Here is a 23,247-nt window from a genome sequence, read left to right on the forward strand (position 1 = left end):
TCTGTCTCTCTTAGTGACCTGTCTCTCTGTGGTGTATCTCTCTGAGACCTGTCTCTCTGTGACCTGTCTCTCTGTGACCTGTCTCTCTGCGACCTCTCTCTCTGTAACCTCTCTCTCTGTGACCTGTCTCTCTGCGACCTGTCTGTGTGTCAGGGCCCTCAAGTCCAGCCAGCACTCTCTGTGCTCCCTCCTGGTGGTCGACACGCCTGGCTCCCAGAACCCTCGTCTGGTGAAGCAGGAGCGCGGCGCCACCTTTGAGGAGCTGTGCCACAACTACACCCAGGAACGCCTGCAAGCCCTCTTCTACCAGCGCACCTTCCTACAGGAGCTGGAGAGATACAAAGAGGTACAGGAGAGAGCTGGAGAGATACAAAGAGGTACAGGAGAGAGCTGGAGAGATACAAAGAGGTACAGGAGAGAGCTGGAGAGATACAAAGAGGTACAGGAGAGAGCTGGAGAGATACAAAGAGGTACAGGAGAGAGCTGGAGAGATACAAAGAGGTACAGGAGAGAGCTGGAAGAGACACACACACACTCCTAGATACACACACACTCATTCATACATACGTTACATAAACACATACTTGCATACAGTACATACAGACACACTCATACACACACTCACTCAGGCGGACACACCTGCACACTCCCTCCCGCACTTGTCTGCCACATTCCAGTAACACAACCACAACACACTGTCGACTCCACAGTTGCAGTGATCTTCCTCCTCCTCTCCTCCTCCTCTCCTCCTCCTCCTCTCCCCCTCTCCTCCTCCTCTCCTCCTCTCCCCCTCTCCTCCTCCCCCTCTCCTCCTCCTCTCCTCTCCTCCTCCTCTCCCCCTCTCCTCCTCCTCTCCTCCTCCTCCTCCTTTGCTGATGCTAGATGTCATCCCTCTGGTCGTCTGTCCTTGGCCCTGTGGGCTGAAACAGCTCCCCTGCCTGACTGCTGTTATGTATCCCTGTTTTTAGCACCATTTATTTCTATTCAGTTCATCCTCCATTGATATAATGGATCTGTGCTCTTTTGCCTTATGAAGGGAAATGGTGCTCTCTCAGTTAGGTTCTTACCCACATTCCAAACCCCCTCTAGGATCCTTTGTCACGGATTGTGAAAACATATTTCAGACACTCATAAATAATAGATTGTGTTATATGTTATATCTAACAATAATAATAATAATAATAATAATAATAATAACATTGTTATTGTGTGACCATATTTGAGACAGGACAAGTGTTGTTTAAGTCTGTGTTGTAAATGACAATCACCTAATGGACCACTAATACTGTTTTTCATTTGTCTTTAATGCTGTTTGTTTGTTTGTTTGTTAATAATGTCTGTCTCTCTCTCATGCAGGAGAATATAGAGCTTGCGCTGGATGACCTGGAGCCCAGCTGCTCCCTGTCTGTGGCGGCTGTTGACCAGGCCTCCAGCCAGACCCTGGTAAGGGCCCTGCACACACCCTCGCTCCCCCTCCACTGGGCCAGGGGAACCAGGGGGGCCAGGGGAACCAGGGGAACCGGGGGAACCTGGGGAACCAGGGGAACCTGGGGAACCAGGGGAACCTGGGGAACCTGGGGAACCAGGGGAACCGGGGGGGCCAGGGGAACCTGGGGAACCAGGGGAACCTGAGAAACCAGGGGAACCTGGGAAACCAGGGGAACCAGTCTAGGTCCAACATTTTACATTTTAAATGTAATTTATTGCCATTTTAAGTCCAGGAACATTAGAACGATTTGGTCCTGCTCCTATTTGGCAGTTTCTAAACCTGTATTAAATAATCTAAACCTGTATTAAATAATCTAAACCTGTATTAAATAATCTAAACCTGTATTAAATAATCTAAACCTGTATTAAATAATCTAAACCTGTATTCAATAATCTAAACCTGTATTAAATAATCTAAACCTGTATTCAATCAGTCCAAGAAGGCTGTGCCTGACTGGGAGGTTGATACCTGCTGGGTTTGACTCAGTGATGAGATTGGTAAAGGAACAATAACTGACAAATGACTGAGCATGTAGGTGAACATGGGACTCTTCCACATGAAGAAATCTATTCTCCTTCACCATTCCCTGGACTCGGATTGACAGCATTTGGAGTGTGAGGCAGAGGGAACCTGTCATGATTCCTGTGTGGTTGGTTTGAGGGCTTTGTCGTGTGATTGCTGTCCTTGCTGCAGCAGGTTCCAGATCAGCGAGTCAGAGAAGAGCTTGGTGACAGATGCATCTGGAACCCCAGCCCTCTCTATCAAACCCCAGAGTCACCAGGAATAGACTGGATAACACGATCATCTGACCTTGACACGAAAAACAAACTATTTGCATGCGTTTAGAATGTCTTCTGGGAGATGCTAACATCCTGATCCTGTGGAATAGACCAGAGAGTTCCCAACATCCTGGTCTGGATGTGCTTGAAACCACAATGAAAAAAGACGTGACCAAAATTAAAATAGTTTGTTTGTGTGGGCGTTTGTGTGTGGGTGTGTTTGTGTGTGTTTGAGGCCAGTAATTTAGTTTATCTTTCCCTGAGGACAGGAAAATGCTTTTTTCTCTCAATTAGAGCTCAATTACAATGCGACTGTTGTTCTGATAAAAGCAGAAGAGCTCTCGGTTGTCTGACTGACCCTTGAACCCTGGAGTGGTCTTGAGCCGTCCAATCAGTTGACAGCCATGCCTAATGGCCTGTTCCTGCTGACAGCCATGCCTAATGGTCTGTTCCTGCGGTTCTCCTCCTCTAGAGAAGAAGAAACAGCTTGGCTGGAAAAACAAAAAGGTTTTCTGTTCTAAAAGGTGTTAGGGGTTAAGAATAGAGTGTTTGAAAGGCAAATATAACCCACACAGAGGCTTCCTGCCTCATGAGTAGAGTTTGTGGCGGAAACAGCAGGATGAGAGACAGACAGGAGCATCAGAAGAGTTCTGTACTGAATCCTCTGGAACAGACTGGCTGATCTGATCTCAGGCTGATCTGAGGGTCTGGCTGGGCTGTGGGGGGTGCGAGGGGCTGTCTAAGTCTCTCTGGTGAGTCAGTATGTGGAGGTACTGTAGGTCTCTCTGTGTGTGTGTCAGGTGCGCTCCGTGGCGAGGACAGAGGAGGTGCGGGGGCTGCTGTGGCTCATGGAGGAGGAGGCCTTGCAGCCGGCGGGGTCAGAGGACTCCCTGCTGGAACGCCTGTTCAGCTACTACGGCCCTGCGGAGGGGGAGGGCAGAGGTCAGGACACACACACACACACTGTATATACTGTAGAATATATGTATTTATGTGTGTGTGTATATATACATTTAAAAACATTTACACATGCACACTGAATAATACTGAATAATTAACTGAACAACTGTAGGGTAGTGCGAGTGTGAATCTGAGAGTTCCGTCTGAGCCGTTGCTATGGCGTTGCTGCCTGTGGCACATTCTGACTGAGCCTGTATGATGTCATACGTGTTCTGGAACCCAGATCTCTGAGCTTTTATGATGTCACAGTTGCAACAGCATGTGCAACAGTCTAATCCCTTGTGGTGTCACTGTTGTTTGTGGACCAGTTAAACACAGTTGTGCAGCAGACATTCCATATAAACATCATAGCTTGTATAGAAATTCTATATCTAATAAGTTATCTGTAAAAAAAAAAGTTAGAGTTTAAAAATAAAAGCTTTTTGCGGTTCATGGATTCAATTAATCATTATTTAGATGTAGCTAGCGCCTTGCTAAACATCTCTCCTACTAACATTTAGCAGACGCTCTTATCCAGAGCGACTTACAGTAAGTACGGGGACATTCCCCCGAGGCAAGTAGGGTGAAGTGCCTTGCCCAAGGACACAACGTCATTTGGCACGGCCAGGAATTGAACCAGTGACCTTCTGATTACTAGTCCGATTTTCTAACCGCTCAGCCACCTGACTCCTGACTATTAAAGACTGTTGTACGCTTCCATTCCTCCAGTTTGATGTTTTTTCATAATATCAACAACAACCTCTTCTTCCACCAATCAGGTCCCTCTATACTCCTGAAGAGTGAGCGAGCGCATCACTTCCTGTTGGGCCACAGCCACGGGACGGACTGGGTGGAGTATGACGCCCGAGGCTGGCTCAGTCACGCCCGCTACAACCCCGCCTCCAGCAGCGCAGCCAATCTGCTGCAGGAGTCCCAGAAGTAAGGCCCCTCCCCCTGATGATGCTGACCCCCTGAGCCCCCCTGACCTCTTCTGACTGACCCTGACCCCCCCCTGACCCCTGTGTCTGCAGGAAGAGCCTGAGTGGTGTGTTTGCGGGCCGTGCGGGCGGGGCCAGCTTCCTGTCAGGCTCGGTGGCGGGGCTGCAGGGCGTGTCTCTGCCGGCGCTGAGGAGAGCCAGCAGCATGAGGAAGACCTTCACCACGAGCGTGGCCGCCGTGCGCAAGAGGAGCCTCTGTGTCCACATCAAGCTGCAAGTGGTGAGAAGATTTGGGGGGAAAATTCCCCAAAAAAGCTTTTAAAGGTTGAAACCATATTTCTGAAATATATTTTTTAGAAAGGTTCAATGAGGACTTTACTCTACTCTACTTTACCCTGTTGTGCTCTAGTCTGTTAACAGCTTCTCTATACTCCTCTCTTCTTTGAGAGGAAAGTTTGGAAAGCTTTAGAAAAAATAATTTCGGAAAAAGGGTTAGAAAAAATTATTTTGAAAAAAGGGTTTGAAAAAATAATTTCGGAAAAAAGGGTTAGAAAAAATAATTTTGAAAAAAGGGTTTGAAAAAATAATTTCGGAAAAAAGGGTTAGAAAAAATAATTTTGAAAAAAGGTTTTGGAAAAGTATTTTAGAAAAAAGGTTTTGGAAAAGTATTTTAGAAAAAAGGTTTTGAGAAAAGTTTTCTGAGAAAAGTTCCCTTGTGTGGTCTTGTCTCTGCAGGATGCTCTTCTGGACACCGTCCGCAGGTCCAGGGTTCACTTCGTCCACTGCCTGCTGCCCAAGGCTGATGCCCTGAGGGCACTGGTCCGGGAGGGGAGCGAGGGCCCGGCCCCTGCCCAGGGGGAGGGGGTCGACGCTGGGCTGATGCAGCTGGACGTGGCCCTGCTCCGGGCCCAGCTCCGTGGCTCCAAGCTGCTGGACGCTCTGAGGATCTACAGGCAAGGTGAGCCACCTCTTCTCACCTCCCTCCACCCCAGGACACCTCCTCTCACCTCCCTCCATCCCAGGACACCTCCTCTCACCTCAGACTAACCCAGACCTGTTATCGTTTGCGCCTGTCTGTCCTGTTTCCCAGGTTACCCTGATCACATGGTCTTCTCAGAGTTCCGCCGGCGCTTCGACGTGCTGGCGCCCCACCTGACCAAGAAACACGGACGCAACTACATAGTGAAGGACGCAAAGAGGGTGAGCTACTGGGGGGGTGTGTGTGTTTTAGTGTACCCAGTGTCTGTGTGTGTGTACACACTATGAGACCAGTTTCCCTTCAACAGCAGAGAAAGCTCTGCCCCTCAGGCACACAGTGATGACCTCATCAGCCCTGGCCGCCTCTCTCCAGCCAGACCAGAACACACACAGACTCTCTGTATGTCTGGGGCACTAAAAGAGCCCAAACCTCAGTGTGCTCTGATCAGCACTCTGAATCCACCAGGCCCTCCTGAGGCTTTCAGCTTTCTGGGTCTTGCTCTGATCAGGTAGTGGTCTTGCTGCTGTGTGAGTGTGTTGGAGTGAGGGACAGGCTGGGAGGCTGCTGGGGAAAGTGTTGTGTGAAACCCAACCTGGAGGCTGACTGGCTAATGAGAGCTCCTTTTGGAGGCTAACCATCAATGAGGGTCAGTTGTGTATGAGCCCTCTGCAGGAGGAGAGAGAGGAGGGGAGGAGGGAGGGGAGGGGAGGAGGGAGGGGAGGAGGAGGGGCCCACACAACAAAAGCTACTTCAGCATGGAGTGTGAAAGCGTGAGAGAAGGGGGGTAAGTGAGAGAAAAGCAGATTTCCCCTGTGTCAGCGTCTCGGAGCTGGGTTTCCGTGGAAACGTCGCCAGACAAAAGCCCCTCAGTGTTCAGGGGGCCAGCCCCCTCTGGAGTCGAGGGGATCCTGTCAGGATGGGGGCTCAAGGGCTCCTGTCCCCCCTCACCCCCAGCCCAGCGCAGAGAGGAGGAGGGCATAGAGGAACACACACACGGAGGCAGAGAGGCAGGCTGGCAGCAGAGGCAGGCTGGCAGCAGAGGCAGGCTGGCAGCAGAGGCAGGCTGGCAGCAGAGGCAGGCTGGAAGCAGAGGCAGGCTGGCAGCAGAGGCAGGCTGGCAGCAGAGGCAGGCTGGCAGCAGAAGCAGGCTGGCAGCAGAGAGAGGCTGGCAGAGAGAGGCTGGCAGAGAGAGGCAGGCAGAGAGAGGCAGTCAGAGAGAGGCAGTCAGAGAGAGGCAGGCTGAGAGAGGCAGTCAGAGAGAGGCAGTCAGAGAGAGGCAGTCAGAGAGAGGCAGGCAGAGAGAGGCAGGCAGAGAGAGGCAGGCAGGCAGGGTGAGGAGCCTTGTCTGTCCGTCTGCATGTGTTCACGTCTGCTCTGGGGGGCAGACCACCATGGTGCCCGGAGGAACAGGCCTGGAGCAGGGGGGTTCTGGAGGACCAGCTGCCTGGTGGGTCTGCCTCTGACTCCTCTCTCTGGATCTCTCTCTCCTCTCTCTCTGGCTCTCTCTCTCTCTGGGTCTGTCTCTCCTCTCTCTCTGGGTCTCTCTCTCCTCTCTCTGGGTCTCTCTCTCCTCTCTCTCTGGGTCTCTCTCCTCTCTCTCTGGGTCTCTCTCCTCTCTCTCTGGGTCTCTCTCTCCTCTCTCTGGGTCTCTCTCTCCTCTCTCTCTGGGTCTCTCTCCTCTCTCTGGGTCTCTCTCCTCTCTCTCTGGCTCTCTCTGTCCTCTCTCTGGGTCTCTCTCTCCTCTCTCTCTGGGTCTCTCTCCTCTCTCTCTGGCTCTCTCTGTCCTCTCTCTCTGGGTCTCTCTCCTCTCTCTCTGGGTCTCTCTGTCCTCTCTCTCTGGGTCTCTCTCCTCTCTCTCTGGGTCTCTCTGTCCTCTCTCTCTAGGTCTCTCTCCTCTCTCTCTGGGTCTCTCTGTCCTCTCTCTCTGGCTCTCTCTGTCCTCTCTCTCTGGATCTCTCTGGCTCTCTCTGTCCTCTCTCTCTGGCTCTCTCTGTCCTCTCTCTCTGGGTCTCTCTGTCCTCTCTCTCTGGGTCTCTCTCTCTCTCCCCCCACTAGGTCCTTCATGGTGGGGCCAGCCAGGGAAGGGAGGGGAGCATGGAACCATGCATCTTCTCTGTCAGTGAAGGTTTGTTGAAGCTCCACTCACAGGAAGTAACGTGTGTGTGTGTGTGTGTGGGGGTTTTTCCAGGCGGTGGAGGAGCTGCTAGAGTGTCTGGACCTGGAGAAGAGCAGCTATCACATGGGTGTGAGCAGGGTGAGTATCCACAGCAGAGAGACCACAGCACAGAGACCACAGCACAGAGACCACAGCAGGGAGACCACAGCAGAGAGACCACAGCAGAGAGACCACAGCACAGAGACCACAGCAGAGAGACCACAGCAGAGAGACCACAGCAGAGAGACCACAGCAGGGAGACCACAGCAGAGAGACCACAGCACAGAGACCACAGCAGAGAGACCACAGCACAGAGACCACAGCAGAGAGACCACAGCAGAGAGACCACAGCAGAGAGACCACAGCAGGGAGACCACAGCAGAGAGACCACAGCAGAGAGACCACAGCACAGAGACCACAGCACAGAGACCACAGCAGAGAGACCACAGCAGAGAGACCACAGCAGAGAGACCACAGCACAGAGACCACAGCAGAGAGACCACAGCAGAGAGACCACAGCACAGAGACCACAGCAGAGAGACCACAGCAGAGAGACCACAGCAGAGAGACCACAGCACAGAGACCACAGCAGAGAGACCACAGCACAGAGACCACAGCAGAGAGACCACAGCAGAGAGACCACAGCACAGAGACCACAGCAGAGAGACCACAGCAGAGAGACCACAGCAGAGAGACCACAGCAGAGAGACCACAGCAGAGAGCAGAAGCAGGAATGCTGACTCCTCCTCCTAAACACCCCTGAGGAATGTGTTTGTGTTCGTCTCTGAGCTCACTGCCAAGTGCTGCCCGTGTACGAGTGTGTGTGTGTGTGTGTCCTGCTGGTCTCCTGGCGGTGGACTAGAAGGCAAGATCAGAGTGGTCTCTCTCCAGACCCCCTGGTGAGACCAGGATCAGAGGGGTCTCTCTCCAGACCCCCTGGTGAGACACAGCTGAGTGTTCTTGCCTTTCAGACACGTTCCTCCCAGGTGATGGACCTGTCTGTGCTCTTCCACCCTGCTACTTGTAGACTAATCAGGGTAAACAGAGCCTGGCACACCGAGGTTTAATCCCGTCAGATGGAAGGTGGCCTCCGGCCAAGAAGAGAAATCAAGGAAGAAACATTGTGTGTTGAGCAGAGAACAGCGCAGGACAGATTCCCAGCTGCTGTGGTGGAGCTTATTAGGACGTGGTAGGGAGGGTGATTACTACCAGGCTGCCGCTGCCTCCGGGGCGCTGGGTTTGAACCCGGCTCAGGAGTGGATTAGCGCCGAGATGGTCATTCACAGAGCATTCCAACCGCCTCCTAGCAACAGCTACCCCTGCAGAATGCCAATTACAGCAGCTCTGCTCCCAGCTGGCTGCACCGTTACATAGCTGCTGCCATGATGATACATGACCTATGATTTATCAGTTTGATGTCATGTTACTGTATCGTGCACACACACACACACGCACACACACACACACACACACTCGCTCACTGGGGGTCACGTAGTAAGACTAAACGGCTTTGTGGAGCCAGATTCTAACAGACCAAATTGAATCTTCAGCTGTCTGTCTTCCTTGTGGTTGAATCCTCACACAGTCCTCTCCTCCCTCTCTCTGCTGGGGGGGGGGTTCCTATTGGCTGTTTTAATGTCACACCTTTGACCCCTAAGGGACTTGGTTGACTGTTGTGTCCAACATGTGTAATCTAATGATTCAAACATAGTTTCTCCTCAAGGTTTGGGGTAGAGCTCTGTAGATCTTGCTGGCTCTTACTGGGCTGGAACGAGCCATACTTCTTAATTAATTAATTAATTTAGTTTATTTTTTTACAAGGACACTCTGGTCTGTACTAATAGTTCTTCAATACATTGGATTTTAATCAACTTAAGTGCCAAACAAACAGGATGTCTTTTGAAGAACAGATGAGGAGTTTTGTTTGAACTGGGCTTTGATGCAATGACAGGTTGTGTGTCTTGAAGTGCTGAGCTGATCTAAGCTGTGTGTGTGTCTGCTTGTGTGTGTGTGTGTATGTTTGATTGTGTGTGTGTTCTGCAGCTGTTCTTCAGAGCAGGTACGTTGACTCAGCTGGAGGAACAGAGAGATGAGCAGACCAGGAGGAACATCACCCTGTTTCAGGCTGCCTGCTCCGGATACCTGGCAAGACAGGCCTTCAAGAAGAGGAAGGTACAGGACCTCACACACACACACACACACACACTACTGTACAGGACCACACACACACACTCCAGTGTGGAGAGAGTGAGGTGTTGCTGTGGAGAGTGAGGTGTTGCTGTGGAGAGAGAGGTGTTGCTGTGGAGAGAGAGGTGTTGCTGTGGAGAGTGAGGTGTTGCTGTGGAGAGTGAGGTGTTGCTGTGGAGAGAGAGGTGTTGCTGTGGAGAGAGAGGTGTTGCTGTGGAGAGTGAGGTGTTGCTGTGGAGAGTGAGGTGTTGCTGTGGAGAGTGAGGTGTTGCTGTGGAGAGTGAGGTGTTGCTGTGGAGAGTGAGGTGTTACTATGGAGAGTGAGGTGTTGCTGTGGAGAGTGAGGTGTTGCTGTGGAAAGTGAGGTGTTGCTGTGGAGAGTGATGTGTTGCTGTGGAGAGTGAGGTGTTGCTGTGGAGAGTGAGGTGTTGCTGTGGAGAGTGAGGTGTTGCTGTGGAGAGTGAGGTGTTGCTGTGGAGAGAGAGGTGTTGCTGTGGAGAGAGAGGTGTTGCTGTGGAGAGTGTTACTGTGGAGAGTGAGGTGTTGCTGTGGAGAGAGAGGTGTTGCTGTGGATAGTGAGGTGTTGCTGTGGAGAGTGAGGTGTTGCTGTGGAGAAGTCCGTAACTGATGAGGGTTAGGCGACAGCAGGGGCTGTGTGCTCTGTGGCATGCTTGAGCTGTAGACACAACGCTGCTGTAAATCTGAAAGTAATCAGAGAGAGACTCTGTAAATCCATCAGGCCAACCCATCCCTCATCCAACCAATCACCGTGGCCGCTGGGACGAGGAAGTGACATGTCATCCTCAATCTCCGCCCCCTGTCCATCCGTCCTATGGGTCATTGTCTCGCACGCCTTCACTTCATCCATCCCTACATCCATTCATCTGTCTGTGAGGCTGGCCCCTTCTCTCCATCCTAGTAGGCCTGTCCCTGTCCTGGCTGTGATGTCTCTGTGATTACACCCAGCCTCCTCCAGGGGGCGTTGCTGACTCCCTGCTTTAGAACCCCTGCTTCAGAACCCCTGCTTCAGAACCCCTTCTGGACTTCATGATCCTCAACTCTGAACCTCAGAACCGTGGCTGTTTCTTCCTGGGAAGGTCTTACTAGGTGGTTCTGTTTTGTAGCTGGCCCTGTTTGTTTTTGTTATCTTCACTCCTATTATTTATCTCTGGCTCCCCTCCCACCCCCCCCATGGCAAGAGAAGCAGCTTCTGAGTCATGGGAATTGGTTTGAAGATAGGAGCCAACCAAAGGCCAGGGTTTTTCCTCTTATGAAGTTGAAAGGTCATCATTCAAGTTTTGGTCCGGCTGGAAGCGTAGCTGTTTCTAATCCTCTGCAAGGTCAGAATGATGGGGAAACCTGGCAGCTTTCTAGGTGGCTGCACGGTTACAACATCCATTAGCACAAGGGCACGTTTTTCACAAATGCCCTTATGCATTTCCCCTTTCTAAATGCAGCAGTGCTGAAAAGATCATTATTTTCTTCTTGTAGATATTTTCTGAATTTAAGTTGTTAGTAACTTAAGTTGTAGTTCTGGGGTTTCAGATGAGAGATACGAGAGCAGAGATCATATTTCTCCTGGACGCCACAAGGATTAGTTTACGTCAGTTACTACGGCTCCTATTTCAGTGGACAAATGGAAACGTGTTTCTAGAATAATACGATTTGTGTGTTGTGATAAAATGAAGTTATTTCATGGTCCAGACTTCACTCTTCTCAACCTCATTGCTGTTTTGCACTTGATGAATGTCCTCATTCAGCAGCTTGCTGTATCTGAAAACCTGTGTACAACATGAGGGATATTCACATGCAAGATTGTATGCTTTCAGTAGAAAGTAATGTAAGCTATATTTGTTTTACTTTTCAGTGGAAAAAAAGCACCTTTTGATACTGGCAGTTCTCTCTGTGATAACCGACCAGCAGGAGGGTTTCTTAGCACTTATCGCCCGCTAGGCAAATGTGCCGTTGGTGAGAAAGTAGTTATTCCAGATTCACCAACCTCTGACTGCTGTAATTGGACAAAGGCAGTGAAGTGATGTATTTCTGTGGGAGGCTCCTCATCCATCTCCACAAGGCAGATTAACTTGGTGTGTTTTCACCCACAGGCCTGTCTTACAGTAACGACTCTATAATGAAACTCATCAGGCCCTGCCTCTCCCCCTGTCCCGGGGGCGTGCGGGGGGCGTGCAAGCTCTCCTGCTGCAGGGCTGAGAGGGAGAGAGGGGGATTAGGAGCAGGTGGCAGTGTTTACCCAGAGACACCAACCAGAAACCAGAACACAGAGGAGGAGGGGCCTCTGTTGTGGTGCAGGAAACTGCTGTCTAGAGGAGGAGGAGCCTCTGTTGTGGTGCAGGAAACTGCTGTCTAGAGGAGGAGGGGCCTCTGTTGTGGTGCAGGAAACTGCTGTCTAGAGGAGGAGGGGCCTCTGTTGTGGTACAGGAAACTGCTGTCTAGAGGAGGAGGGGCCTCTGTTGTGGTACAGGAAACTGCTGTCTAGAGCAGGATGGTCCCTTCATCCCCTGACTGATGGAGCTCCTGTGTCTGAGAACCTGCCGTGTCCCTGATCGAGAGAGGGAGAGAGGGCTGATCCTGGACCAGTCACTTCAGAATCATTAGGACTCAGCCAATAGTGACATCTAGTATGACATTGCTCTCTCCTAGTAGTCAGGATCCTCTCTCTCCCAGTAGTCTGGATCCTCTCTCTCCCAGTAGTCAGGATCCTCTCTCTCCCAGTAGTCTGGATCCTCTCTCTCCCAGCTTTGTCTCAGTCAGAACCCCTCACATTGTGTATTGCTGTCACTCAAGTGTCCTAATCTTTTGTTTGTCATATTTATTATGGGCTAAACATCACAAATGAGGCCTATTGAGTGTGTGTGTGAGAGAGAGAGATTCACTGCATTTCGCAGTGGGTTAAAGCTTTCATGGTGTGACAAATCCTAATTGGCCATACAGGCTGCCTTCGGGCCAGATTCTGCTTGATGTTCAGAATGGAGCAACGCTAATTGGGTTTCCCTTAATCTGCTCCTTGTGCACACAGACACACACACACACACACACACACACACACACACACATGCTGCAGAATGCAGAAGAACACAGCGCCATGGCTGCCAACAGATATTGATGTTTGATTTAATGAATAACAAGTGCTTCCAGTCATGGAGCAGCAGATCTGTGGCTTGTCTCCTGCCACAGCATGGCTGACAGACACACTGTGTGTGTGTGTGTGTGTGTGTGTGTGTGTGTGTGTGTGTGTGTGTGTGTGTGTGTGTGTGTGTGTGAGAGAGCAGGTCCAGGACCGGGCTATCCGCTGCATCCAGAAGAACATCCAGAAGAACCGGGGAGTGAAGGGCTGGCCCTGGTGGAGACTGTTCACCACCGTCAGACCCCTTGTCCAGGTCCAGATGACCGAGGAACAGCTCAAAGATAAGGACGTAAGGAGCTGTCTGTCTGTCTCTCTCTTCATCTATCTGTCTGTCTCTCTCCATCTATCATCCTGTCTATCATCCTGTCTATCTGTCTGTATCTCTATCAGTCTCTCTCTGTCCATCAGCCTGTCTCTCTCTGCTCATGTGATCGTTCACCTGAACATATTCCTTAAGGACACACAACGTACAGAACGCTGACACAGTGAAGCAGCAGCTTGCCCTGCTGGCCTGGACGCCTGGTTAGACCTGCTGTCTGTGAGCAGGCCCCTCAGCAGAGACTATGTGTGTGTGAGGCTAGGATCTGCCTGCCGCCCACGCCCTGGCTCCTCTCCTCCGCGTTGCATAACACGCTGAGTGATCTCTGCAGAGAACGCCGTTCCTGCAGCTCTTCATCTCCTTGTTCCCGTCGTGTGTTTGGGAGCAGGGATGGGCTGGCGGCTGTGGGCAGGCGTGGTGGCATGGCTGGTCTCCCTGGGGCTGTGTGTGGGCGTCGGAGGCCGCCTGCTGCTGCTCCTCTCTCTGGGCTGTCTGACCGCCCTGGCCTTCTCTCTCCTCCAGGAGGAGATCCTGCTGCTCAGAGGGAAGCTGGAGAAGGTGGAGAAGGAGAGGAACGAGCTGAGGCAGAACGGCGAGAGTCTGGAGAGCAGGGTGGGTCCTCTGGGGGTCTGTACTGGGGGAGGGCGGAGGACCTGGTCAGAGGGTATACTGACGTGTGTGTGTGTGTGAGAGCAGATCTCGGAGCTGTCGGCTGAGCTGGCTGATGAGAGGAACACAGGAGAATCAGCGTCCCAGCTGCTGGAGACAGAAACTTCAGAGAGACTAAGACTGGAGAAGGACATGAAGGAGATGCAGGTACACCCCCCCACAGACACACACACACACACACACACACATGCATACACTCACCAGACACACACACACCCCAGTCACACACACAGGCATACACTCACCAGAGACACACACATACAGATAAACAAAGACAGACAGACAAACTGACTGCACATGTAAACTGTAGTTGTGTGTGTGTGTGTGTAGACTAAGTTGGATGCTGTGAAGAAGCAGCTGGGCTGTATGGAGATGGAGGTGATGGAGGCTCGTCTGATCAGGACAGCAGAGCTCAACGGGGAGCTGGACGATGACGAGGACGACTCAGGTGAGCGCTGACCTCCTGACCCCTGACCTCCAGCCCCCTGACCTCCAGCCCCCAGACTTCCAGCCCCCCTGACCTCCAGTCCCCTGACCACCAGCCCCCCAGACTTCCAGCCCCCAGAACTTCAGCCTCCCAGACTTCCATCCGCCCTGACCTCCAGCCCCCCTGACCTCCAGGCCCCCCTGACCTCCAGGCCCCCCTGACCTCCAGCCCCCCTAACCTCCAGCCCCCCCTGACCTCCAGCCCCCTGACCTCCAGCCCCCCTGACCTCCAGCCCCCCAGACCTTCAGCCCCCCAGTCCTCCAGCCCCCTGACCTTCAGCCCTCTGGCCTCCAGCCCCCCTGACCTCCAGCCGCCCAGACTTCCAGCCCCCAGAACTTCAGCCTCCTAGACTTCCATCCCCCATGACCTCCAGCCCCCCTGACCTCCAGGCCCCCCTGACCTCCATCCCCCTGACATCCATCCCCCCTGACCTCCAGCCCTCTGGCGTCCAGCCCCCTCAGGGTGATTGTACTTGATGAAGACCATTGTGGTTGAAATGCTGACTGACCTTGTAGCCTGGAGGTTTGTCAGTATGTGGAGTCTCCTGCTTTCTGCAGTTTGAGCACTGGATAATTGAGAACTTTCTTTTAAAAACCCTCCTTCCTTCCTGAGTCTTAAAGAGCTTGCCTGGTACTACTCAGAGCTTTAGGTTTTGATGAAAGAAGTTTGTTTGAGGGAAGTTTCCAGATCTGTTGGCATCTCGTCTAGACTCCAGCAGATCTGCAGTGTTGCTGCTGATACCAACTTCAGCCGCTCAAAGCTGGTTCCTCCATGCAGGCAGACAGTCCTGGATTAAAGGCTCTGTCATCACAAATGTCATTTGATTCGCCCTTTCCTCTCCCTCCCCCCTTTCCTCTCCCTCCCCCCCCCCTCTCCCCCCCCCCACCCAGGTGGGGAGTGGCGTCTGAAGTACGACAGGGCGATCAGAGAGACAGAGTTCACCAAGAAGAGACTCCAGCAGGAGTCTGAGGACAAGCTGGAGACAGAGCAACAGGCCAAGAGACACCTGGAGAGAAGGGTGAGGAGGGGGGAGAGACACCTGGAGAGAAGGGTGAGGAGGGGGGAGAGACACCTGGAGAGAAGGGTGAGGAGGGGGGAGAGACACCTGGAGAGAAGGGTGAGGAGGGGGGAGAGACACCTGGAGAGAAGGGTGAGGAGGGGGGGAGGAGAGGAGAGGATGGGGGGTGAAGGGGGAGGGAATAAAGGGGATGAGGGGATATTATTGTCATCATAAACAGAATCGTTGCAGAATTTCTTCTCATCAGATGCACTGATGATGTAACGCATCATCTCACCTGGCACTCAGATTGGCTGTTGTCAAACTTTTAGTAAACTGTGTGTGTGTGTGTCAGCTGGCGGAGCTGCAGGCGGACAGTGAGGAGCAGCAGAGGAGCATGCAGCAGCTAAAGAAGAAGAGTCAGAGGATGACTGCAGAGCTGCAGGACACCAAGCTGCACCTGGAGGAACAGCAGAGACGCAACCACGAGCTGGAGAAGAAGCAGAGGAGGTGCACACACACCTGGACACACACACACCTGGACACACACACACACCTGGACACACACACACCTGGACACACACACACACCTGGACACACACACCTGGACACACACACCTGGACACACACACACCTGGACACACACCTGGACACACACACACCTGGACACACACACACCTGGACACACACACACCTGGACACACACCTGGACACACACACACCTGGACACACACACCTGGACACACACACACCTGGACACACACACCTGGACACACACCTGGACACACACACACACCTGGACACACACACACCTGGACACACACACCTGGACACACACACCTGGACACACACACACCTGGACACACACACACCGGGACACACACACCTGGACACACACCTGGACACACACACACCTGGACACACACACCTGGACACACACACACCTGGACACACACACCTGGACACACACACCTGGACACACACACCTGGACACACACACACCTGGACACACAGGGATCAGGTCAGCTGCTTTGGAGAACAGGGACGAGAGGCAGAACAGGTCTGAGGAGCTGCATTAGCAGGAGGAAATGAGTCAGAGTCGCAGCACTTGAGAGGCGATGGCAGAAAGTGATCCTTCCCCTGAGGGTAAGTGAAGATGCTCTGTTGGAGTAATGATTTTCAGCTGCGCAAATGTTAGAGATGCCTCTTCTTGGCAGAGGAGAATCACAGGAAGTCGACAGTTGGGAACACTCTAGAATGCAGCTTAGTGTTGGGGCCCAAAAGTTACGAACAGCAGCGCTGTTCTCAAGATTGAGATGCAATCACGTTTTCTAAAGAACAGCCAACTGGTAACATTTAAAGCTGAATGCAGATCAGATGATGAGGTGAAAACACAGACCTCCTGGAGTAACAGACTTCCTGTAGTAACAGACTTCCTGTAGTAACAGACCTGCTGTAGTAACAGACCTGCTGTAGTAACAGACCTGCTGTAGTAACAGACCTCCTGGAGTAACAGACCTGCTGTAGTAACAGACCTGCTGTAGTAACAGACCTCCTGTAGTAACAGACCTGCTGTAGTAACAGACCTGCTGTAGTAACAGACCTGCTGTAGTAACAGACCTGCTGTAGTAACAGACCTGCTGTAGTAACAGACCTCCTGTAGTAACAGACCTGCTGTAGTAACAGACCTCCTGGAGTAACAGACCTCCTGTAGTAACAGACCTGCTGTAGTAACAGACCTGCTGTAGTAACAGACCTGCTGTAGTAACAGACCTGCTGTAGTAACAGACCTCCTGTAGTAACAGACCTGCTGTAGTAACAGACCTGCTGTAGTAACAGACCTGCTGTAGTAACAGACCTCCTGGAGTAACAGACCTCCTGTAGTAACAGACCTCCTGTAGTAACAGACCTGCTGTAGTAACAGACCTCCTGTAGTAACAGACCTGCTGTAGTAACAGACCTCCTGTAGTAACAGACCTGCTGTAGTAACAGACCTGCTGTAGTAACAGACCTGCTGTAGTAACAGTCTTGATGGGAGGATGAACTCCTAACTAAATGATTTACCTTCAAACAAAAGCACTCAGACTTTCAATAATTCATCATCCTTAAAAGGCACCAGACTTGCCGCCAGTCCTCCCGTCGTTTAGAAAGGCCTGTTCCCGACCTCTGACCCTGGGTGTGTGTTTGTGTGTGTGTTTGTGTGTGTGTGCCAGGTTTGACCTGGAGCAGAGCCAGACCCAGGAGGAGGTGCAGAGAGAGAGGACCCAGAGAGAGAAGCTGGCAAGGGAGAAGGACATGATGACCGGAGAGATCTTCAGTCTCCGACAGCAGCTGCAGGTAGGGAGCACGCACACACACACTCACACACGTGTGAACACTGATATACACACATTCCCGTGTGTCTAACACAGTCTCAGATGATGGATGACAGGGTCAGACCTACTCCCTGGTGGAACCCTGTCCCTGTCCCCGTCACCTCTGCTCTGCCGTCCTGCTGCATGGACGTGCCTCTGACTATCTCTGCATCTCCCCTCTCTCTCTCTCTCTCTCTCTCTCTCTCTCTCTCTCTCTCTCCTCTCTCTCTCTCTCCTCTCCTCTCTCTCTCTCTCTCTCTCTCTCTCTCTCTCTCTCTCTCTCTCCTCTCTCTCTCTCTCTCCTCTCTCTCTCTCTCTCTCTCTCTCTCTCTCTCTCTCTCCTCTTTCTCTCTCTATGTCTCTGTATCTTTATTTTCTCTATCTCTCTCTCTCTCTGTATATCTCTCTCTATAACCTCTCTCTCTATCTCTATATCTCTCTATATATATCTCTCTATATCTCTATATCTCTATCTCTATATCTCTATATATATATATCTCTATATCTGTCTCTCTATCTCTCTATATATATATCTCTCTCTATATATATCTATATATCTCTCTATATATACATCTCTATCTGTCTCTCTCTATATATATCTATATCTGTATCTTTCTTTATCTGTCTGTTTCTTTTTCTGTATTCCTCTCCTCACTTTTTCTCCCCTGTATCTCTCCTCCATCTCCCCCCTCAGGATAAGGAAGTGGACCTGAGTGCGGCCAGTCTGAAGGTGGAACAGCTGGAGGCGGAGCTACAGGACCTCTCCTCCCACGAGTCCAAGGAGGAGGCGTCGCTGTCCAAGGTCCGCAAGCTGCAGCGCGAGCTGGAGGCCAAGGTCAAGGACCAGGAGGAGGAGCTGGACGAACAGGCTGGAACCATCCAGATACTGGAGCAGGTAGGACCCATCCAGATACTGGAGCAGGTAGGACCATCCAGATACTGGAGCAGGTAGGGACCATCCACATACTGGAGCTGGTGGGACCATCCGTGTGTGTGTGTGTGTGTGTGACAGGCCAAGCTGAGGCTGGAGATGGAGATGGAGAGGGGCCCGGCAGACCCACTGTAAGGAGCTGGAGAGCAAGGAGGAGGAGGTGGAGGACTTCAGACAGTCCTGCAGCAAGAAGGTAGGCTGCACCCAAAGGCTGCAATCGCTGCACCCGACCATGCGTCACATGACATTGTGTTCAGGATTTGGCATACCTTGGCATACCTCGTTAGATAAGCGCTGAGCTGCAGTCATTCCAGATCTCAGATCAGCCTGTCATCTTAATGTGTTCATGTCGGGAGTATCTGGATGTTACGTACTGATGCAGCACTGCTACAGCTCTCTGGCACAACTACCAGAGGAGCCATTTAGCTTGATGGATAGGGGTGTGGGTGTCCATCTTTCCTGATCCTCCTCTGTGTGTGTGTGTTTGTGTGTGTGTGTGTGTGTGTAGCTCAAGCAGCTGGAGCAGCAGCTGGAGGAAGAATATGATGACAAACAGAAAGTTCTCAAAGAGAGGAGAGACCTGGAGGCCCGGCTGCTCAGCACCCAGGACCAGGTACCGCCCAGCTGGTTCTGTCTGACTGTGTTGTGTTCCAGGTGGTTCTGTCTCACTGTGTTGAGGTCCAGGTGGTTCTGTCTCACTGTGTGGTGTTCCAGGTGGTTCTGTCTCACTGTGTTGTGGTCCAGCTGGTTCTGTCTCACTGTGTTGTGTTCCAGCTGGTTCTGTCTAACTGTGTTGAGTTCCAGCTGGTTCTGTCTCACTGTGTTGAGGTCCAGGTGGTTCTGTCTGACTGTGTTGTGTTCCAGCTGGTTCTGTCTGACTGTGTTGTGTTCCAGGTGGTTGTGTCTCACTGTGTGGTGTTCCAGGTGGTTCTGTCTGACTGTGTTGTGTTCCAGCTGGTTCTGTCTGACTGTGTTGAGTTCCAGGTGGTTCTGTCTGACTGTGTTGTGTTTCCAGGTGGTTCTGTCTGACTGTGTGGTGTTCCAGGTGGTTCTTTCTCACTGTGTTGTGTTCCAGGTGGTTCTGTCTGACTGTGTTGTGTTCCAGGTGGTTCTGTCTGACTGTGTTGTGTTCCAGGTGGTTGTGTCTCACTGTGTGGTGTTCCAGGTGGTTCTGTCTGACTGTGTTGTGTTCCAGCTGGTTCTGTCTGACTGTGTTGTGGTCCAGCTGGTTCTGTCTGGACTGTTTTGTGGTCCAGGTGGTTCTGTCTGACTGTGTTGTGTCTCCAGGTGGTTCTGTCTGACTGTGTTGTGTTCCAGGTGGTTCTGTCTGACTGTGTTGTGTTCCAGGTGGTTCTGTCTCACTGTGTTGTGTTCCAGGTGGGCCAAAGGGATGTGGAGACAGAGAAGAAGCTGAGGAAGGATCTGAAGAGGACCAAGGTGCTGCTGGCCGATGCTCAGATCATGCTGGACCATCTGAAGAACAATGCCCCCAGCAAGAGGGAGATCGCCCAGCTGAAGAACACGGTAGATCCTCCATCGCCTCTCATCCCCCCTCTCCCCCCTCCTTTTTCCCAATACTCCACCCTCCCCGCTCTGGGAAGTTTTGGAATTATCTTTGACCTTGGCCTAATAATCCTCTTTTCCTCTCCTCCTCCCCCCTCCTCCTCCCTGTTCCTACTCTCAGCTGGAGGAGTCAGAGTTCACCTGTGCAGCTGCGGTGAAGGCTCGCAAGGGCATGGAGCTGGAGATAGAAGACCTGCACATCCAGATGGAGGACGTGGTCAAAGTCAAGATATCTGTGAGTCTGAGGGGCGGAGAGGAGGGGAGAGATGGAGGGAGAGAACAGAGGGGAGAGGGAGTTTTGGGATTGGGGATAAAAGAGAGAGGAGGGGAGAGATGGAGGGAGATATTCTGGTTGTTAGTCTTCCCACTGGCCCACCCCCGTAAACCAGAGCTGTGCAGAGCTGCAATTTTTTTAACTTGCTGTCTGGAAGTGTAAAGCTAAGGTAAACACTGTCACTGAAGTATCCTAAAACACAAAAGCAGTCTCATTACTGCAGAGTTCATTTAGTTAGAGTTTTGCATAGTCATTATGTCCAGCTAGCTTTTTTACTTGGCAAGGTTACTACAGTAGTCAGACTGTACACCTTGTCTTGTTGACAGACATCATTCCAGATGGTGTTAGAATGACATCTTTACTGAGGGCAGCAGGAGAGCAGGAATATGAAGAACATGATTTACACAGTGTGTGTTTATATAGTGTGTTTATACAGTGAGTGTTTATATAGTGTGTGTTTGGCAGCAGAGTTCTTGGCAATCCTCCAGACAGCAGGTTCTCTGCCCCTGGCTGCACCTGAGCCTCACTTTTACCAGTTTAGTAGATACACACACCTGCACTCACACACATACATGTCCACGTGCACTAGGGCTGGGCGATATATCGAATATTAGCGATAATATCGCAATAATTTTGACGACGATGTAAAATTTCAAAATATCGTGAATATCGAATATAAAAAAATAAATTAAAAATATTCCTTTTTTTTTTTTTTTTTTTTTTTGGTCCTTGTGTTGCTTGTGTTTTAAGATCACCATCTGGCTCTTCTGTGTCCACACACACACACACACACACACACAGACACACACACACACACACACGCACACAGGTACTCTATTTTGCTCTCTTGTTGTCCCTGCTAATGGGGCAAAAGAAAAATCATGTATTTTTTATTTAAATGCAAATGCAAACATATCAGGATCGAATATCGTGATTTTTTTGACAATATCGAGATGTATTTTTTTTTAATATATCGCCCAGCCCTAACGTGCACACACACACACACACACACACACCCCTCAGGACCTGCTATACAGTGAGGCAAGCTGTCTTTCTGTGGGAGTTCTAAATGAGCCAGTCAGAGCTGATGATGTTGGAGGGGCTCCTGTAGAACAGGACCAGCCTGACGAGCAGCACGACCAGGAGAGCTCTGATGGGCCACACAGACAGGACCATCAGGACATTGATTACTTTCTCTGGCCTGAAAAACAACCTGCGATAACACTCTCTCCTCCCTCCCTCCCTCTCTCCTCCCTCCTCCCTCCCTCCCTCCCTCCCTCCCTCCCTCCCTCCCTCCCTCCCTCCCTCCCTCCCTCCCTCCCTCCCTCCCTCCCTCCCTCCCTCCCTCCCTCCCTCCCTCCCTCCCTCCCTCCTCTCTCCTACCCTCCCTCCCCTCTCTCTTCTCCCTCCTCCTCTCTCCCACCCCACCCCCTCCTTCTCTCCTCCCTCCTCTCTTCTCCCCCCCCCTCCCTCCTCTCTCCACTCTCCTCCCCCCTCCCCCCCTCCCCCCCTCTTCTCTCTCCCCCTCCCCCCCCTCCTCCTCTCTCCCCCCTCCCTTCCTCTTCTCTCTCCCCTCTCCCTCCCTCCTCTCCCTCCCCTCCCCCCCTCCCCCCTCTTCCCCCCTCCCCTCCCTCCTCCTCTCTCCCCCCTCACCGCCTCGCTCCCCCTCCCTCCCCCCTCTTCCCTCCTCTCTCCCCCCTCACCCCCTCCCTCCCCCCTCTTCCCCTCTCCCTCCTCCTCTCTCCACCCTCACCGCCTCCCTCCCCTCCCTCCCCTCCACCCTCTTCCCCCCCTCCCTCCTCCTCTTAGCTGGAGGAGCAGGTGAGCAGGCTGCAGAGGGAGAAGAACGATCTCCAGTCTCGTATGGAGGAGGACCAGGAGGACCTCAATGAGCTCATGAAGAAGCACAAGGCTGCCGTCTCCCAGGGTAACGCTGTCTTCCTGCCGTCTCCCAGTAACGCTGTCCTCCTGCTGTCTCCTAGGTAACGCTGTCCTCCCGGCTCAGTCTGGACCGGGCCTTGATAATGTCCGACCAGCTCTGTGTCACGCCTGATGCTCCAGCTCAGCCCCCTCCAGCCTGCTGCCTCCTGCCTCTAGCCTCCTGCCTCTACCCTGCTGCATCTAGACTGCTGCCTCCAGCCTCCTGCCTCTAGCCTCCCTGCCTCTAGTCTTCAGACTACCCTCCTGCCTCTAGCCTCCTGCCTCCAGCCTCCTGCCTCTAGCCTCCTGCCTGTAGTCTTCAGACTCTAGACTCCTGCCTCTAGCCTCTCTCTCTCTTCTCTCCCTGTCTCTCTCCTCTCTTCTCTCTCTCCTCTCTTCTCTCCTCTCTCTTTTCTCTCCTCTATTTAGTGTGACACAATCTGGGTGCCAGCATTCATGCTTTCTTTTTACAAAACTGTTCTTCTCTGCATGTGTGGGTGGTCTCTCTCTCCTCTCTCACCTCTCTCTCTGCATGTGTGGCGTCTCTCTCCTCCTCTCTCTCTGCATGTGTGGGCGTCTCTCTCTCCTCTGTCTCTGCATGTGTGGGTGTCTCTCTCCTCTCTCTGCATGTGTGGGCGTCTCTCTCTCTCTCTCTGCATGTGTGGGTGTCTCTCTCCTCTCTCTCTGCATGTGTGGGCGTCTCTCTCCTCTCTCTCTGCATGTGTGGGTGTCTCTCTCTCTCTTCTCTCACTGTTCAGGGGTAGAGGCTGTTCACTGCTCATCCTGTAAATTACAGGACACACGGACATATTACTTGAGCTTGTTTTGTGACATTGTCACGTTTAGTTGATATCTTAAATACACATGTAGCACACACACACACACACACACACACACAAACAAACAAACAGGCATGCACACAATATACAGACCACACACACCTACTGACTGCTCTCTCTCTGTGTATGGTGTGTGTGTGTGTACAGTCTGCCAGGGACCTGAGCCAGATCAGTGATCTGCAGGCCCAGCTGGAGGAAGCTCAGAAGGATAAGCAGGAGGTCCAGGACAAGGTACAGTCCCCCTAACCTCTCTCTCTTCCCCCACTCCCCCTACCCCCCCTCT

General features: G+C 52.0%; 1 protein-coding gene across 1 annotated transcript in view; it reads left to right on the top strand.

The window, feature by feature from the left end:
* LOC136962751 (unconventional myosin-XVIIIa-like) overlaps nucleotides 1–23,247 on the top strand; it is a 58,985-nt gene that overhangs the window by 27,599 nt on the left and 8,139 nt on the right. Inside the window, 24 exon segments of the mRNA XM_067256615.1 lie at nucleotides 154–346; nucleotides 1,357–1,443; nucleotides 3,069–3,210; nucleotides 3,987–4,146; nucleotides 4,239–4,425; nucleotides 4,881–5,103; nucleotides 5,236–5,345; nucleotides 7,313–7,378; nucleotides 9,323–9,451; nucleotides 12,757–12,900; nucleotides 13,453–13,542; nucleotides 13,627–13,746; nucleotides 13,930–14,047; nucleotides 14,977–15,104; nucleotides 15,439–15,593; nucleotides 17,297–17,420; nucleotides 18,132–18,332; nucleotides 18,450–18,482; nucleotides 18,484–18,561; nucleotides 18,877–18,981; nucleotides 19,746–19,892; nucleotides 20,053–20,166; nucleotides 22,015–22,128; nucleotides 23,109–23,195. Of these exon segments, the coding sequence (XP_067112716.1) occupies nucleotides 154–346; nucleotides 1,357–1,443; nucleotides 3,069–3,210; nucleotides 3,987–4,146; nucleotides 4,239–4,425; nucleotides 4,881–5,103; nucleotides 5,236–5,345; nucleotides 7,313–7,378; nucleotides 9,323–9,451; nucleotides 12,757–12,900; nucleotides 13,453–13,542; nucleotides 13,627–13,746; nucleotides 13,930–14,047; nucleotides 14,977–15,104; nucleotides 15,439–15,593; nucleotides 17,297–17,420; nucleotides 18,132–18,332; nucleotides 18,450–18,482; nucleotides 18,484–18,561; nucleotides 18,877–18,981; nucleotides 19,746–19,892; nucleotides 20,053–20,166; nucleotides 22,015–22,128; nucleotides 23,109–23,195 (3,055 nt within the window).

This window comes from Osmerus mordax, chromosome 19 (genome assembly GCF_038355195.1).
Source record: "Osmerus mordax isolate fOsmMor3 chromosome 19, fOsmMor3.pri, whole genome shotgun sequence".
NCBI lineage: Eukaryota > Metazoa > Chordata > Actinopteri > Osmeriformes > Osmeridae > Osmerus > Osmerus mordax.